Raw genomic sequence first — 16,021 nt, forward strand, 5'->3', positions numbered from 1 at the left:
CTGCGGAGGGAGCTGGTAGGAACGTTGGGTTGCTCGGTCAATGGCCAGGGTCAACGGCGGCGTGGTGTATTCTGCAAATATGCCCGACTGTGAGGGTGGGCACAAGCCGGCGTGAGTAGGTTAAACGTTGAGTTTTATAAGGGCACTACGGGGTGACCAGCCCCTCCCCACCCAGCCCCACCCCTCCCACCCAGCCCCTCCCCACCCCGCCCCACCCCTCCCACCCAGCCCCTCCCCACCCAGCCCCTCCCCACTCTCTCCACCCAGCCCCTCCCCACTCTCCCCACCCAGCCCCTCCCCACCCTCCCCTACCCACCCAGCCCCTCCCCACCCTCCCCTCCCCACCCAGCCCCACCCTCCCCACCCAGCCCCTCCCCACCCTCCCTCCCCCCATCCCCACCCAGCCCCACCCAGCCCCTCCCCACCCTCCCCTACCCACCCAGCCCCACCCTCCCCACCCAGCCCCTCCCCACCCTCCCCTCCCCACCCAGCCCCTCCTTCCCCACCCAGGTGCCTTCATCCAGCCACAGCTGCCCGACAAGGGCGATGACGCACCCAAGCAGCGGTTATCGCGCAAGTGCGTGATGACGTCATCACGCAGGGTAGCTCCTGTTGCGCGATGACGTCATCTACCATCTCGCTTCGGAGCAACGGGGGGGGGGGGGTTAAGCGTGCGTGCGTGATGACATCATCACGCAGGATAGCTCGTATTGCGCGAACACGTCATCGCCCATCTCGCTTCGGAGAAACGGGGGGGGGGTCGGTGGGGGGGTTAAGCGTGCGTGATGACATCATCACGCAGGGTAGCGCCTATTGCGCGATTGCGTCATCGCCCATCTCGCTTCGGAGAAACGGGGGGGGGGAAGCGTGCGTGATGACATCATCACGCAGGGTAGCTCCTATTGCGCGATCGCGTCATCGCCCATCTCGCTCCGGGGGGGGGGAGGGGGGAATCGTGCGTGATGACATCATCACGCAGAGTAGCTCGTGTTGCGCGATCACGTCATCGCCCATCCCGCTTCGGAGAAAGGCGGGGGGGGAAGCGTGCGTGATGACATCATCACGCAGGGTAGCTCCTATTACGCGATCACGTCATCGCCCATCCCGCTCCGGGGGGGGGGTAGGTGAGGGGGGGAAGCGTGCGTGATGACATCATCACGCAGGGTAGCTCCTATTACGCGATCACGTCATCGCCCATCCCGCTCCGGGGGGGGGGGTAGGTGAGGGGGGGAAGCGTGCGTGATGACATCATCACGCAGGGTAGCTCCTATTACGCGATCACGTCATCGCCCATCTCGCTCCGGGGGGGTAGGTGAGGGGGGGGAAGCGTGCGTGATGACATCATCACGCAGGGTAGCTCCTATTACGCGATCACGTCATCGCCCATCTCGCTCCGGGGGGGGGGGGGGGATGCGTGCGTGATGACATCATCACGCAGGGTAGCTCCTATTACGCGATCACGTCATCGCCCATCTCGCTCCGGGGGGGGGGGGGGGGAGATGCGTGCGTGCTGACGTCACCGCGCTGGGGGCGGAGGCCGTTGCCACGTTGCGCCGCCCTCAGGGTCCAGGTCGGAGTCGCGTGGGGGGTGGCGGCCGATCCCCTGGGGGGGTCACAGCGACACGCCGAGCGGACCGGGGCCACAGTGTGTGTAGGGGGAGGAGGCCCACGCCGGCAACAGAGCCGTGCCGGAACTACGGCGAGACCGCAAGGGGATCGGGGCCACGGCGGAGCGGGGTCTCTGTGCACCGATACGAGAGGGTAGGGGGGGTACCAGGGCAGAGGGGGACCAGATACGAGCAGAGTATCATCGGACTGGGGTCACATCGGACCAGAGTCTCAGCGAAGCGGGCCCAGAACCCCCGGGGTTCGATCATTATTTCATTCACAGCGGCGCTGCAGAGTTTGACGTAACAATAAAGATCGCGCGAGTGCGTTTCATTGGGACCTGTAACGAAATTGGCAAATGTAATTGATCGTCTCCGACCGTCGTCTCATGTGACGGGCAGCAAAGTGGGACCGCGGGGACCCCCACAGGGGACCCCCACAGGGGATCTTGTCCGATGGAGACATTCGAGAGCAGCAGCAGTAGCAGCAGCGCCGCGGGACAGGAGCGATGGATGGAGCAGCGCGACCTGGAGCGTGGTGAGTGAGGGAGCGCATCACCATCACCACCATCATCATCATTACTATCACCATCATCATTACCACCATCATCATCACCATCATCATCACCATTATCATCACCATCATCACCACCACCATCATCACCATCATCACCTTCACTACCACCATCACTACCACCACCATCATCACTACCATCATCACCACCATCACCACCACCATCATCAGCATCACCATCATCACCACCACCATCATCATCACCATCATCATCGCCACCATCATCACCACCATCATCATCACTACCATCATTATCATTACCACCACCTTCACCATCACTACCACCATCACTACCACCACCACCATCATCACCAACACCATCATCACCACCATCATCACCATCACCACCATCATCACCATCATTACCACCACCATCATCACCACCATCATCATCACCAACCACCACAATCATCACCAACCACCACAATCATGACCACCACCACCATCACCAACACCATCATCATCACCAACACCATCATCACCACCATCATCACCATCATCACCACCATCACCACCACCATCATCATCATCATCACCATCATCACCACCATCACTACCACCACCACCATCATCACCAACACCATCATCACCACCATCATCACCATCATTACCACCACCATCATCACCACCATCATCATCACCAACCACCACAATCATCACCAACCACCACAATCATGACCACCACCACCATCACCAACACCATCATCATCACCAACACCATCATCACCACCATCATCACCATCATCACCACCATCACCGCCACCACCATCATCATCATCACCACCACCATCACCACCATCACCACCACCATCACCACCACCACCATCACCAACACCATCATCATCACCATCACCATCATCACCACCATCACCACCATCACTACCACCACCACCATCATCACCAACACCATCATCACCACCATCATCACCATCATTACCACCACCATCATCACCACCATCATCATCACCAACCACCACAATCATCACCAACCACCACAATCATGACCACCACCACCATCACCAACACCATCATCATCACCAACACCATCATCACCACCATCATCACCATCATCACCACCATCACCGCCACCACCATCATCATCATCACCACCACCACCATCACCACCATCACCACCACCATCACCACCACCACCATCACCAACACCATCATCATCACCATCACCATCATCACCACCATCACCACCATCACTACCACCACCACCATCATCACCAACACCATCATCACCACCATCATCACCATCATTACCACCACCATCATCACCACCATCATCATCACCAACCACCACAATCATCACCAACCACCACAATCATGACCACCACCACCATCACCAACATCATCATCATCACCAACACCATCATCACCACCATCATCACCATCATCACCACCATCACCGCCACCACCATCATCATCATCACCACCACCATCACCACCATCACCACCACCATCACCACCACCACCATCACCAACACCATCATCATCACCATCACCATCATCACCACCATCACCACCATCACTACCACCACCACCATCATCACCAACACCATCATCACCACCATCATCACCATCATTACCACCACCATCATCACCACCATCATCATCACCAACCACCACAATCATCACCAACCACCACAATCATGACCACCACCACCATCACCAACACCATCATCATCACCAACACCATCATCACCACCATCATCACCATCATCACCACCATCACCGCCACCACCATCATCATCACCACCACCATCACCACCATCACCACCACCACCACCATCATCATGCTCGATCCCCTGCTGGATGAACGTCTCCCTCCCCCTGCCGCAGCGCACCTCATCCAGCTCCCATGGTCTCCTCTCGGTCGCTTTGGTGCCATCGTCGGTGGCCGTTCAATCGATGGCGCGCATCGGCATTGTATCGATAGATCGACGTTAATGTGCCGCGCTATTGAGGGACTACTGATGTGGTGTTATCGATAGATCGATGTTAATGTGCCGTTCTATTGAGGGACTACTGCTGTGGTGTTATCGATAGATCGATATTAATGTGCCGTTCTATTGAGGGACTGCTACTATGTGGCGTTATCGATAGATCGATGTTAATGTGCCGTTCTATTGAGGGGCTACTGCTGCTGTGGTGTTATCGATAGATCGATGTTAATGTGCCGTTCTATTGAGGGACTTCTGCTGTGTGGCGTTATCGATAAATCGATGTTAATGTGCCGCTCTTTTGAGGGACTACTGATGTGGTGTTATCGATAAATCGATGTTAATGTGCCGTTCTATTGAGGGACTACTGATGTGGTGTTATCGATAAATCGATGTTAATGTGCCGCTCTATTGAGGGACTACTGATGTGGTGTTATCGATAAATCGATGTTAATGTGCCGTTCTATTGAGGGGCTACTACTGATGTGGTGTTATCGATAGATCGACGTTAATGTGCCATTCTATTGAGGGGCTACTACTGTTGTGGCGTTATCGATAGATCGACGTTAATGTGCCGTGCTATTGATGGACATCTACTGTTGTGGCGTTATCGTGGTGTGCTCTGTTTTGCTATTTGCTGCCTCGCCTAAGCGCGATAAATCGGACTAAATGTACGTATTGTGTATCTATATTTAGTGCATTTCCTTATGGCATTTTCTCACATTTTTTTGCACCCCCATATCGTTTGCTTCATAGCTCATCGGTTTCATCCAGTGTCATCTCACTTAAATAAAGATCCTTGGTTGTGATGGTGGTGGTGGGGAGCGAATTCGGCCACCCGTGTTCCATTCCCAATCACGGCCACCAACACCGCTGGCGATTATCTGAACCGGTCCTTGGGCTCTACCCTAGGTCGACTCGGCCTCAAATGATTATCCTGGTGCGATGCGTAGTAAACATCGCCACTCGGGAGACAAAGGCGGCCGGGCGTGTGTTGCTGGCCACCCCCCCCCTCTTTGTCATTGGGGTCATTGTTGAATGCTTCGCTAGTGACGAGGGTGCATTCCGGATTTTAGGGCTAGGCAGAGACAGGCAGGCGCATATCTCAAATAACTCGACGCGGTCACAATGACTGGCCCTGAATTAGATATATTATCTTGTACAGGTCCCCCTCCCCCCTCCCTCCCTCGCTTTATGCGGTGGTTGGTAGTAGATGCGTGCCAAAAAAAATGTGGGCGCACAAAACGAAACCGCACGAAGAGACCACTGCCTGCCTAGCCGCGAGCACGCACAGTGTACACACAATGTTGGCCCACGTCCTCCGATTGGCATGGTTGGCTACGTACGGTACGAAGGAAGTTCTACGTACAGGGACGCAAGGATCTATTTTCAACCGGGGTATGCAAGCTACGACTGCTTCCTCTCTCCTTCCTCCCGACTCCCTTTTACTGAAATAGCTCCGGATGTGTTTGACCCGTATGCAATAGTACGTAGGCTATAACTATGTTATCTTAGTTGCACAGTGTATTGGGTTTAGAGGAAGACAGTCTCACCACAGTGACAGTACAGTATTAATAAAATATATATATTGAAAGGTACAATACTCACAATTAACTTATGCGTTTTGCTTTCATGCCAGTTCCATCGGTCTAGGATTGTCTCACAGCGTTATGCTGCTAAATTTATAAGCTAGCCACAGATAAGTTAATTGTGCTTGGTACATAGTAGACCGCAGGTATTTTTTTTATTAATATATATATTTTTAAAGTTTTATCTGTTGATTTGGGGCCTCCTGGTGACCGACTGGGCCCCTATGCGTCGCACAACGCTGCACAATAACCTTGTTCAATGGCAGGGATTGATTTGCACCCAGAGCTTGTGCTATTGTGTTGAACTTTATGACAATATATTTCACATTTTTGACAATATTACCAAGCTGACCTGAGAAATGTGTTTTATTGTGGAAAGAGTGACAATCTTAGCTGTGATAGTATAGAAAGTCTAGGTGGGATAGCATACATCACACCACATATAAATGTAACGGTTTTATTGCCTTCCTGCCAAATTACCTGTCACAATTTCAATGAACGCTTTAACTAAACTCAGTTATGCCCGAGGCTGTTGTACACGGCTTATTTACAAGTGTGACAGGATTTATATCAAAGCACAACGTTCTTTATAAATGTTGTATCCTGTTTGCAGTAAGTTTTGGCGTGGGTTTCGTGTAAATATTTTGTTGTTTTTGCTCGTGTTCGTTTGCACATTCCGATCCGTGTGACATCCGGTAACTGCCATCACTGCCGACGTCCTTGGGCTTGTGGTCTTCCTTGTAAAAGAGCCGGTTTAGTTCGGTGGACCTTGGCAGCTGAAATACAGTCCCGAGTCTCAATTTGAAAATCGATGGAGCGGCAGCCGAGGGAGGGGGAACGCCTGAGAGGGGGGCGATGCGTTCCACGGAGATGGAGCGATGGAATCGGCACTTTGCGCAGGTGCTTCGGAGAGCAATGCGTGATAAAACAACGCGAGATTGTGACTGTTTCGGGGAAGGTTTTTCGTCCAGCAGTGGATTGATCATGGATGATTATGATAATATACCGTTGTCATGCGGGGGTACTGCTTTGGAAGTTGCCAATTGTTGGGCACTTTTGGCAAATTGACATTTGATTTGCGAGCGTTGTGTAACATGTGCTTAACGGCACTGGGGCGTTCCAGAAAACACTGTGTATTTAACTGGCTTTGTGTTCATGTAATGCGATAGGACTACTGTCCCCGCAGATGTGGGACAAGAAAAACAGTTTTACCTACTACTGCCCCTAAGCATAAACCCTAACCATGAATCCTAACTGCAAACCCAGACCTCAAACACCAACACCGAACCAGAACTTTGTTTATTTGCAGCATCTGCAGGGACAGTCGTAGTCACTCCAGTGCAATATCCAAGCGCGCTTGGCCATTTGTAAAGACGGATTTTCGTTTTGTTATTTGACAAATCCTGTGGGATTTAAATTACCGTTCTCGTGATTGTGCAACTACTTAACATACCAGCCTGAATATTAGTCCATTCATTCAGTAATCCCCGAACTAGTGTTTATAATCCTCGAGAATATTTATCAAGGAAAGGCTCGGCAAGTCTCAAGACACTTTTTTCACGAGGTGCCTGTGCTGTGTCGGCTTTGGCCAATTCCATGTTTGAAGGAGTCCTCTTTTGCCAACTGCCGTGGATGTAAACATAACAGTTTCTGCCTTCCCAACGCAACACGTTCAACCAGAATCTGCATTATGGACTCGCAATACAGGAAAGTCTCACTGAGCCTCAAAGGCCATTTTCAGCAAGCAGGTTCTTGCATTGGCACGTGTGGCCAATTCCACTAACGAGCGCTCGAGTGAAATACCCAGCGATACTGCATTGCTCGTCAGCGACGCTTTCCCTGTGTGCGGTGAAAGTGAGTCGGCTAGTGCAGGGGTCTGCAAACCACGGCTCCGGAGCTGCATGCGGCTCTTTAAGGACTGCTTCGTGACGTTATTCACATGCATTGCGGCTCTTAAAATATTGAGTTATTTACCGAATTATTTGGATTTCCAACCCCTGGGCTAGTGAGTTAAACGAATTTAGCCACTTTCCCCGAGTTTGTGAAGTTGGCTGCTATTCGTTGGCATACAACTCATCTAGAGTGCAACTTTGTTCTTGCAAACACAACCTCACTCATTATTGGCCTCACTGCTAATAAAATCACACTGAGGCTGTATTGATCCAGAGGAGCGCATTCCGCACGGTGAAATGTCTGTTTCGCATGACGCCGCTAAACCCCCGCCGGGGACCGATGCTCAGTCCCACGGGGGCTCCAATCACAACGCCGAGCCGGTGATGCCGAGCAAAGCACCGTGGGTAGACGCCTCTGTGTGCTCGCGCTCAGATGTGAAACACCGACGGGCGCTAACGGGACGTGCTGGCCCGCAGAGGCTCCAATCCCAACGCCGAGCCGGCGATGCCGAGCAAAGCATCATGGGTAGACGCTACTGCGCGCTCGCGCTCAGTTGTGAAACACCTGCGGGCGCTAACGGGACGTGTGTGTGTGTGCATGCGTGTTGCGTTCGTGTGTTCCATGCACTGGTGTGTGCAGACTTGCAGCTCGCTGCCGAGCTTGGGAAGTCGCTGCTCGAGAGGAACAAGGAGCTGGAGTGTTCCCTGCAGCAGCTGTACATCACCAACCAGGACCACGTGCTGGAGATCGAGGTGGGCAACGTGCATGTGTCTGTCGCGCCGTGCGCGTGTCTGTCACGCGTGTGTCTGTTGCGCTGTTCGTGTCTGCCGCCCCGTGCGTATGTCTGTCGCGCCGTACGTGTGTCTGCTGTGCTGTGCGTCTTGTCGCGCTGCGTGTGTGTGTCTGTCAAGCCCAGGTGTGCCGTGATAAAGGTGTCGGTTCACATGGCAAAATCTACCACATTGTGTGGATTCGTGATTTCTCGTTTTATTTTTGCACTATTCTTGCGGGTGATGGCAGCAATATGTTCAGATGCCAATGTCGAAGTCTGCTGGCCATGACAAGAGGGCTTTAGGAGAGAGTTGGTGTAGGAAGAATGTTAAAGCCAGGAGGTGTGATATTTGGGTCTCGAATGAGGTGTTTTAAAACATATTTCTAGAAATGTTCAATGAACATTGCAGCCAGTAAAATTGCAAAAAGTGCTTCTTGAGGTATCTTCTTGGTTCGTTATAATAATAACAGTAACATTTAATTGACCATCTAATAAGCAGCTAGTCTGAGGACTCCTACTCAGGAGGAGGGTCCTGCATTGGGATGTTTGGCTAGTTTTATGTGCGGCTGGAAACCGGAGTACCTAGAAAAAGTCCACTCATAATGTGATTAGATCACTCTCTCAGCCCAAACACATGGTTTCGTAAACCTACTTACTGTTCTACCATCCCCTTCACTGATGCGGTTTTCACCAGGTACAAGTGGAGAGTATGTATACAGTGCACACGTGATGTGCTTTTGAGCAAAGCATGCAAAGTGCGTTCGATATCATCAGCTCTGGGAGGCTAAGCAGTCTCGAGCCTGGTTGAGAGAAGTACCACCTTACGGGTAGGTTTTCTCCTGACACGACAGTTTTCTCCCGCAAGATGACAAACTCATTAAATGGAAATCGCCCAAACTTGCCAAGGCTTTCATATTTACCGCGTGCGGCACCCTGCCAGCGCTCGGTGCAGCAGTAAAACTTCTCAACGGCGCGAGTTCTACCCTCACTCACAAGGGGAGGAGGCATTGGTGGAGCCGCGCGGGAAGCAGTGCATGTCTGTGTGTGTGTACAGTCGCGTCGGCGATAAGCGAGCCGTCAAACGTGAAGTGCAAACACCGGGGTTTTTTATCGCTTATGACATTTTATTGCTTCAGACGGCAACAATTCGGGTGTCAAAGGGCACTGATTGGTGAACACCGGTGTGCTCGTGCGATGGGGGGGCCAAGGTGAAGGTTGCACCGTGGAGATTGCGGCCTTTCCCAGGCTCCTGCGTCCCCCACGGTGTCCGTTCGGCTTTGGGAAGAGCGCCCAAGTCCGTCGTTGTGCGGAAGGTTAGGGGGATTTATTGTCACGTTTGCAGAAACAAGTTTGAGCTGAAGCTGCTTCAGATTGGTTGCTTGTTGCGGAAAAAAACGAGCCGCCCCATCCTACAAAATACATCGTCCTGATTGCGTGTTGGCACAACTGTTCGGCGCACAGGAGGCAGAAGAGAAGGAAGCCGCAGAAGGGGCAATTTGCCCCAGGCTTCACACAAAAGAGAGCCCTGACAACGGACCTGTTTTCTTTTTGTTGCTTTTGATTTAGGGGGCCTCACATAGCCTCCAGCCCCCAGGCCTTGAGACTCCAGGAACCTCTCCATGGCCCTGATTAGGCATGCAGTTATTCAGCCTGTACCACCCAGTGGCTCGATAAATGTTCACGTTTAGACGTTTAGAGGTCTCGATTCGATTTAAGAATCAAAATTTTTTTTTACATATTGTTTTGTCCGGCACAAAGTTCGCTAAACAATCATCGATATCTGTTTAAGGGACACAACTGGAATGCACAGGAGAATACACGTACCTCGTTATTGAAGGGAGACCAAGATGAAAATACTGAAATGAAAAGGTGGATGAGAGCCGACGAACTGAATAAAAAGCATCACCACAGGGTGTCTTGAAGAGGAAAGTTTTCAATCGTGGCGTCTCGCCTGCTATAATATATGGATTAGAAATGTGGACAATGATGAAGAGGATGGAGCAAATTTCTTCTTCTTTGCAAGCTTGGTGTTACACCGGGATATATAGAGAGCATAGCGTGGATTTTAGAAGCATGCAGAGTAAAGGTATAATATTTGACTGTTAATTAAAATAAGTGGGTTTTGGCAGGACACATCTCTCGAAGGGATATGTATGTTGAACTTCTTTCGCATCGTACGTAGCCAACCTTGCTTGATGGCCAGTGGGTGAGAATAACTACCTATGTGGCAGCTAAAGGAGGAGGTCTCCCGTGGAGTTGGGAGTGGTGGGAGCTGCTCATGTGCAGGTCCTGGGTGCATCGTTGCATCGCGGAACGGGGGAGGCGTTCCTCTAATAGTGGATTAATCATAGCTGACAATGAAAATGTTGTTTCCTGCATTAGCTGAAAAGGCACCAATGAGCATAGCTTTTACATGCAATTTTAATAAATAGTAAATCACCGATACTTACATGTATGACATGATGCGCGTAGCGTGAGTTTACGGATCGCTTTAATAAAATAATCTGTGCGGCATTATGCGGTTCTCTCAAGCGAATGGTCTCAGTCGTCACGGCCAGGACAAGCATTCATTATGAACGACCTCGCTCGGCTTTCAGTGAAACCATTGTGTTAGCAAATGAATAATTGAGAATCATGCAAGACTTGGGGAATCGGCCTCGCCATTGCCACGGTGACCTGGCGGGTGGGGAATTATTATTTTTTCTGGTCTGAGCAGTTCGTTAATGGTCACTTAACGAGCAGCCGGAGTTTCACGATGAGCTCGGGCTCATCTCCTCTGTAGCCTCCGTCTGTGCTTGTGGCTCCCTGTGAAAGCCACGCGGTTAAGAACCACGACCATCCATTTACGTGACTTGAAAGACGGCAACGGTGGTGTCGCGTGCGCATGTGACCTGGCATTGTGGAGGCAGCGAGGGTTCGGATGGATCACGCACATTTTTGCGACTCTCCTTTCCTATTGGGGCGTCGGGATTCCTATTCCCTGGTTGCCCAAGAGAAGGTGGTGTACAGCAAATTTGGATTCATTTCATCTGTTCCTCGCTGCCCTACGGTCTCCTCCCACATGGCTAAAAACTCTTAACACAAAATGCAGGACCCCCCCTAAAGAAAGGGTCCTCATACTCGGATTTGGCTTCCTGGGTAATTAAACTATAATTATTAAACTAAACTTTTATTTTTTACCAGGTAAGGCCCACTGACTATCACAAATGATAGCTCAACGAAGTGGCTTATGTGGAAATTTCTAACAGCCAAATACTATAAATTAATTATTATTAAAAGTACCGAGTGAGAGCAAGAGTCACGATCCACAAGTGGGCGGGCAGCCTGTATGAGTGAGAGAGATGCGGTGGGACGTGGGGGGGGGGTGAAGCCGGGGGCACAGTGACCCCAATCTGACTACTGTTCCTCCACCCCCCCACCCCCCTTGCTTGACCAATCGCCTGTGCAGCACCTGACACGGCAGCTGGAGCTTCTGCGCGAAAACGGCGAGCGACACGCGCAGGTGTACGAGCACCTGGACGTGGCGTCACGTGACCTCGAGCTCGCCAACCGCCGGCTGCTGCTGGAGGGACGCAACTCGCAGCAAAGGATAGCCGGGTAGGCACCGCTACCGTCACCATCATCACCTGTCGTCACCGCTGTGGCACAATATGCTCCAACGCGAATGGAAAACCGCGCGGTCGTTGTCATTGTCGTCATTGTCGTCGTCATTGTCATTGTCGTCGTCATCGTTGTCGTCATCATTGTCATCTTAATCATCGCAATCATCATCATCTCGCAGTCACAACCACTTGGGAAGAGGGTCTTCGTCCAGCAGTGGATCTATTGTCGCTGATGATGATAATCATGTTTTCAGTTTTGTTCCACCACCAGATTAAGAATTCGACTTGTGAAGTAATCGATGACTCTAACGATTATATTTATCGGTTCAGTTACTCGGCACACAAGTAGTTGGGGGAAAAAAAAAGTCTCAGCCTCTGTTTACACACATGCCGCTTGACAGGAGGTGATGGGTGGGGCTCGGTGATGTCATCGGCATGATCAGTCTCATCACGCTGGGCATGGCTTGTGGGGGGTTTCCGGCCTTCATTGTTAAAGGGGTTCAAGTAATCAACCACAAATAAAGTAGATTTACGATTTTTCGTCGATTTATTGACCTCATAATTTAATAGTCCCAGCTCTACAGTTTCATTAATTCTGGGGTGGAGCAGCAGTACAATGATTTCTGCACTACATTGTGAACTTGGCCACCTGAGTTCTGGTCCTTTGGCATCGGTTGTAGACAATTTTTAGTCAAGGAATCAACTTGATGGACTCATCCCCGCAGCCCTAGAGAGTGAGTACCTGGCCGTCGCGTGACGTGCGTATGTGCGTGTGCGGCGGCGGCGGCGCAGGCTGTCGGAGCAGGTGGAGGGCCTGCAGGCGCAGGTGGAGGAGCTGCAGAAGCAGCTGGAGGAGCTGCGCAGGTCCGGCGAGGCGAGCGTGCGGCGCGAGAAGCGCGAGCGCCGACGCACGGTGCACGGCGTGCCGGTGATGCACGACATACGGAGGCAAGCTCGCCAACGCACACGCCAACGCACACGCACACACGCACACGTCAACGCACACGCACACGTCAACGCACACGCGCATACTCCGATTGATGCTCCTGCTGTTGTGGAGTGACTCATGCAGCCAGCTATGGCTGCAGGGTTTTGGTAGTACATGTTGTTTATGCCATTTATTGTGAAAATTCCGTCACAGTTCCTATGATCACTGTTTCATTGCTTTCATGGCTTTATTTTGGTGATTTCGAAAAGTGTATTGGTTTAGCCATGTTTATTTGTTGTAGTACAGAGTTAGACTGATGGTCTTTATCTAAGTTGTCTTGTGGTTGTTGTTGGTTGTTTGACTTGCATCCCACTGGGATTTTTGCACACAGCGTTGGTGTACGGTGATTTTTTTTCTGCAATATTTTGCTGTCTTTTCTTGGATTTTCTGTTTGCACTTAGTCACATAGTCACTTTAAGATGTTTTTTGTTCGTGTTTTTGTTTTTTGTTTGTTGCGGTTGCACCCGATTCAAGAGCCGAACGGCTCACAGGGCTATACCTAATAAATGACCTTGAACTTGAACGCGAGGACTATTTTGGATCTTTTTTACAATGTGATTTTGATGACAACGGTGATGATCGTCCGCCGTTTGTTGCCACCGACAGGTATTTAGGAACGGAGCGCGTGTCGGCCGACATCCTGGCGAGCGGCCAGGACAGCGGCGCCGACCAGCGGGAGAGCGAGGTGCAGCGCCTGCAGCGCTCGGTCAAGTCTCTCAGCGCCAGCCTGGCTCGCGAGCGGGAGCGGCGCGGAAACCTGGATCTGGAGCTCGCACTCGCGCTGGCGGAAAACTCCGACATGGACCAGCGCCTCGTCGACCTGGAGCCCTGGCTGGAGCGCACCCAGGAGCTGGAGAAGGAGCTGCTGGAGATGAGCCGGATCCGGCTGTCCGAGGGCGAACGCCTGCAGCGGCTGCTGGCGACGGCGGAACTGGCGGCCGAATCTTTGCTGAACGGGGACCGTGGCGTGGGCGACATGGATATCGCCAAGCTGCAGAGCCTGCTGGGACACCCCGAAGCCGACACGGGGTCCAGCGCCGGGAGCTGCCGGGAGCTGGGGGACGGCACCGACGGGGACAAGACCGCGGCGCGCCATACCCACGGCTCCGTGGACGAGCCAGGTCCCACAGCCAGGGGTCCCGTGTCCATCCTGAGCGAAGGTGAGCGAGCAGTACGCAGCCCTGCAGGCTCGCTACGAGGATCTCCTGGCCAGGATGCACGACCGGAATGCGAGCCTGCAGCACCGCGCCGTCCAGACCGGCTCCGCCCACTCGGTCGGGCGGAACAGGGAGATCGCTGCCGCCGCCACCGCCACCCAGGCAACCGCCGAAACCTCGGACGTCCCGGGAAGCTGGGCGGACATCGGCACGGCGGCTGATTGCGGTGCTTCACACGGTCCCGACGAACTCCCCCGCCGCGAAGAGCCTGCGAGCGGAAGGGCCGCGTTTGATGCCGCAGGAGCCGGCAGCGCGGCAGCGCCGTGCGCGGAGCACGGCGCCGCTCGCGCCCTCGAGCGCGAGGCCCGGAGCGACACGCCCGCCGGTCCTCGCCGACGCGCCGTGTCAAGCGATGGCAGCCGGAGCGCGGGCGAGGCTTGTCCCGGCGGCGGTGCCCGCGGGGAGCCGGCGGAGAGAACGGCAGCAGACGTGGTGGTGCAACACGTCCAGAGGGCGGAGCGGGGCGAACAGCCCGAGTACAAGGCACTGTTCCAAGAGATTTTCATGCACATTCGGAAAACCAGGGAGGACATTTGTGCTGCCAAGGCTTTGAGGGGCACTCCCAGGCCCCAGCACTCATAACGCTGTCTCTCCATTCAGGTGTAACCGAAGGTGGCGCATTGATAGATGCTGTGAAAGGTTGGATATAAGCACAGCCCTTGGGAGCTGATATCCGAAGTAGTGGGTTCGTATCAGAAGTTGCCCATCCCCCTCCCCCCCCCAACCAGTGCAACGTAAGCATGTGTTGCTCATGTTAGTTGTGGTTATATCCAGTTTATACTGTATTTCTAAGCAGTGATGTAAGAAGGTATCCCAACACTGAACAATTAACACTGCAAATGATTAATTTGGGATTACACATGGCAACCATTGCCCCGACTGCAAAAATTTGGCAAGTCCCTCCTGGAAAAGTGAGGCCTTCCTTTGCAAACAAAAATAATACCGGGGCGGGCGGGCGGGCGGGTGAATCTTCTCCGTACCGAACGAAAGCTCTGCAGCGTGGTTCTGTTGTAAGGCAGTGCTGCTGCTGCTGCTGATGGTGGTGACTTTAGATTTTTGCTTTACACGTACTGCCCACACAGCCCCTGCTGTGTTGTGAACCAAAATCAGACATCAAGTTACTTGTTATTGTTATTTTTGACACTTAAAAAAGTGCGGTAAAGGTTTCCACCAAGTGTTGAAACCAACCAGGTCACTAATTCATTCATAACGAATGCAAATGTCTAACAAAGCAGTAATTTATTTGTATTAATTTATTGTGAAATTAAAATGCAGGTATTTCTTCAAGTTTGTAGAGCAATGTTTATCTGCAGACTTGTAATGAACATGAACAGCATCAGACCATGCGTAGGAACAAACAAATGCTACGTCGTGTGAAAGTAAATTAAGTTGAATAATTTGAGGTTCTTTAAAAATTATTACTGTGTACACTGCCTATAAACATAAATGTATAAAAGCGCAGAGTCTCGTGTCATGCATATCTGGACTTCTCTCAGTGGCTTGGGTGGCAGCGGTGGAGGGGCGGCACGCGGGATCGCACACGCTGGTGACGTGGAGCGTAGACGCTTGCGTTGAAACCGACTCCTACTCTCGCGATGCGTACAGCGAATCTTGCGTGCAAAGACGATTTGTTTTTAAAGATTGATTCAAATGACGTGCAAATCACACCTTTAGGCCGGTGCTTCTTAAAACTTGTGTTGGCCCGCGGCCCAATCACCCGATGCAAACATTTCCGCGGACCACCTTGGTGACAAAACGCATTCACTTCTCTACCGGAACATAAAAAAAATGTAAGGCAGCTATAAGGTTTTTTTGTGGGGGGGGGGGGGGAGC

General features: G+C 52.2%; 1 protein-coding gene across 1 annotated transcript; it reads left to right on the forward strand.

Annotated features, from left to right (window-relative positions):
• Positions 1-1,780: 1,780 nt before the first annotated feature.
• LOC133340589 (cerebellar degeneration-related protein 2-like) lies at positions 1,781-15,689 on the forward strand. Its single transcript, XM_061548939.1, is given in 6 exon segments — positions 1,781-2,145; positions 8,249-8,361; positions 11,830-11,978; positions 12,776-12,931; positions 13,578-14,130; positions 14,132-15,689. Coding segments are annotated over 6 exon segments (1,692 nt in total). The 5' UTR covers positions 1,781-2,063; the 3' UTR covers positions 14,771-15,689.
• Positions 15,690-16,021: the final 332 nt, after the last annotated feature.

The sequence above is a fragment of the Lethenteron reissneri genome, chromosome 10 (genome assembly GCF_015708825.2).
Source record: "Lethenteron reissneri isolate LAM-NWPU_2019-01 chromosome 10, ASM1570882v1, whole genome shotgun sequence".
In the NCBI taxonomy this organism is placed as follows: Eukaryota; Metazoa; Chordata; class Hyperoartia; order Petromyzontiformes; family Petromyzontidae; genus Lethenteron; species Lethenteron reissneri.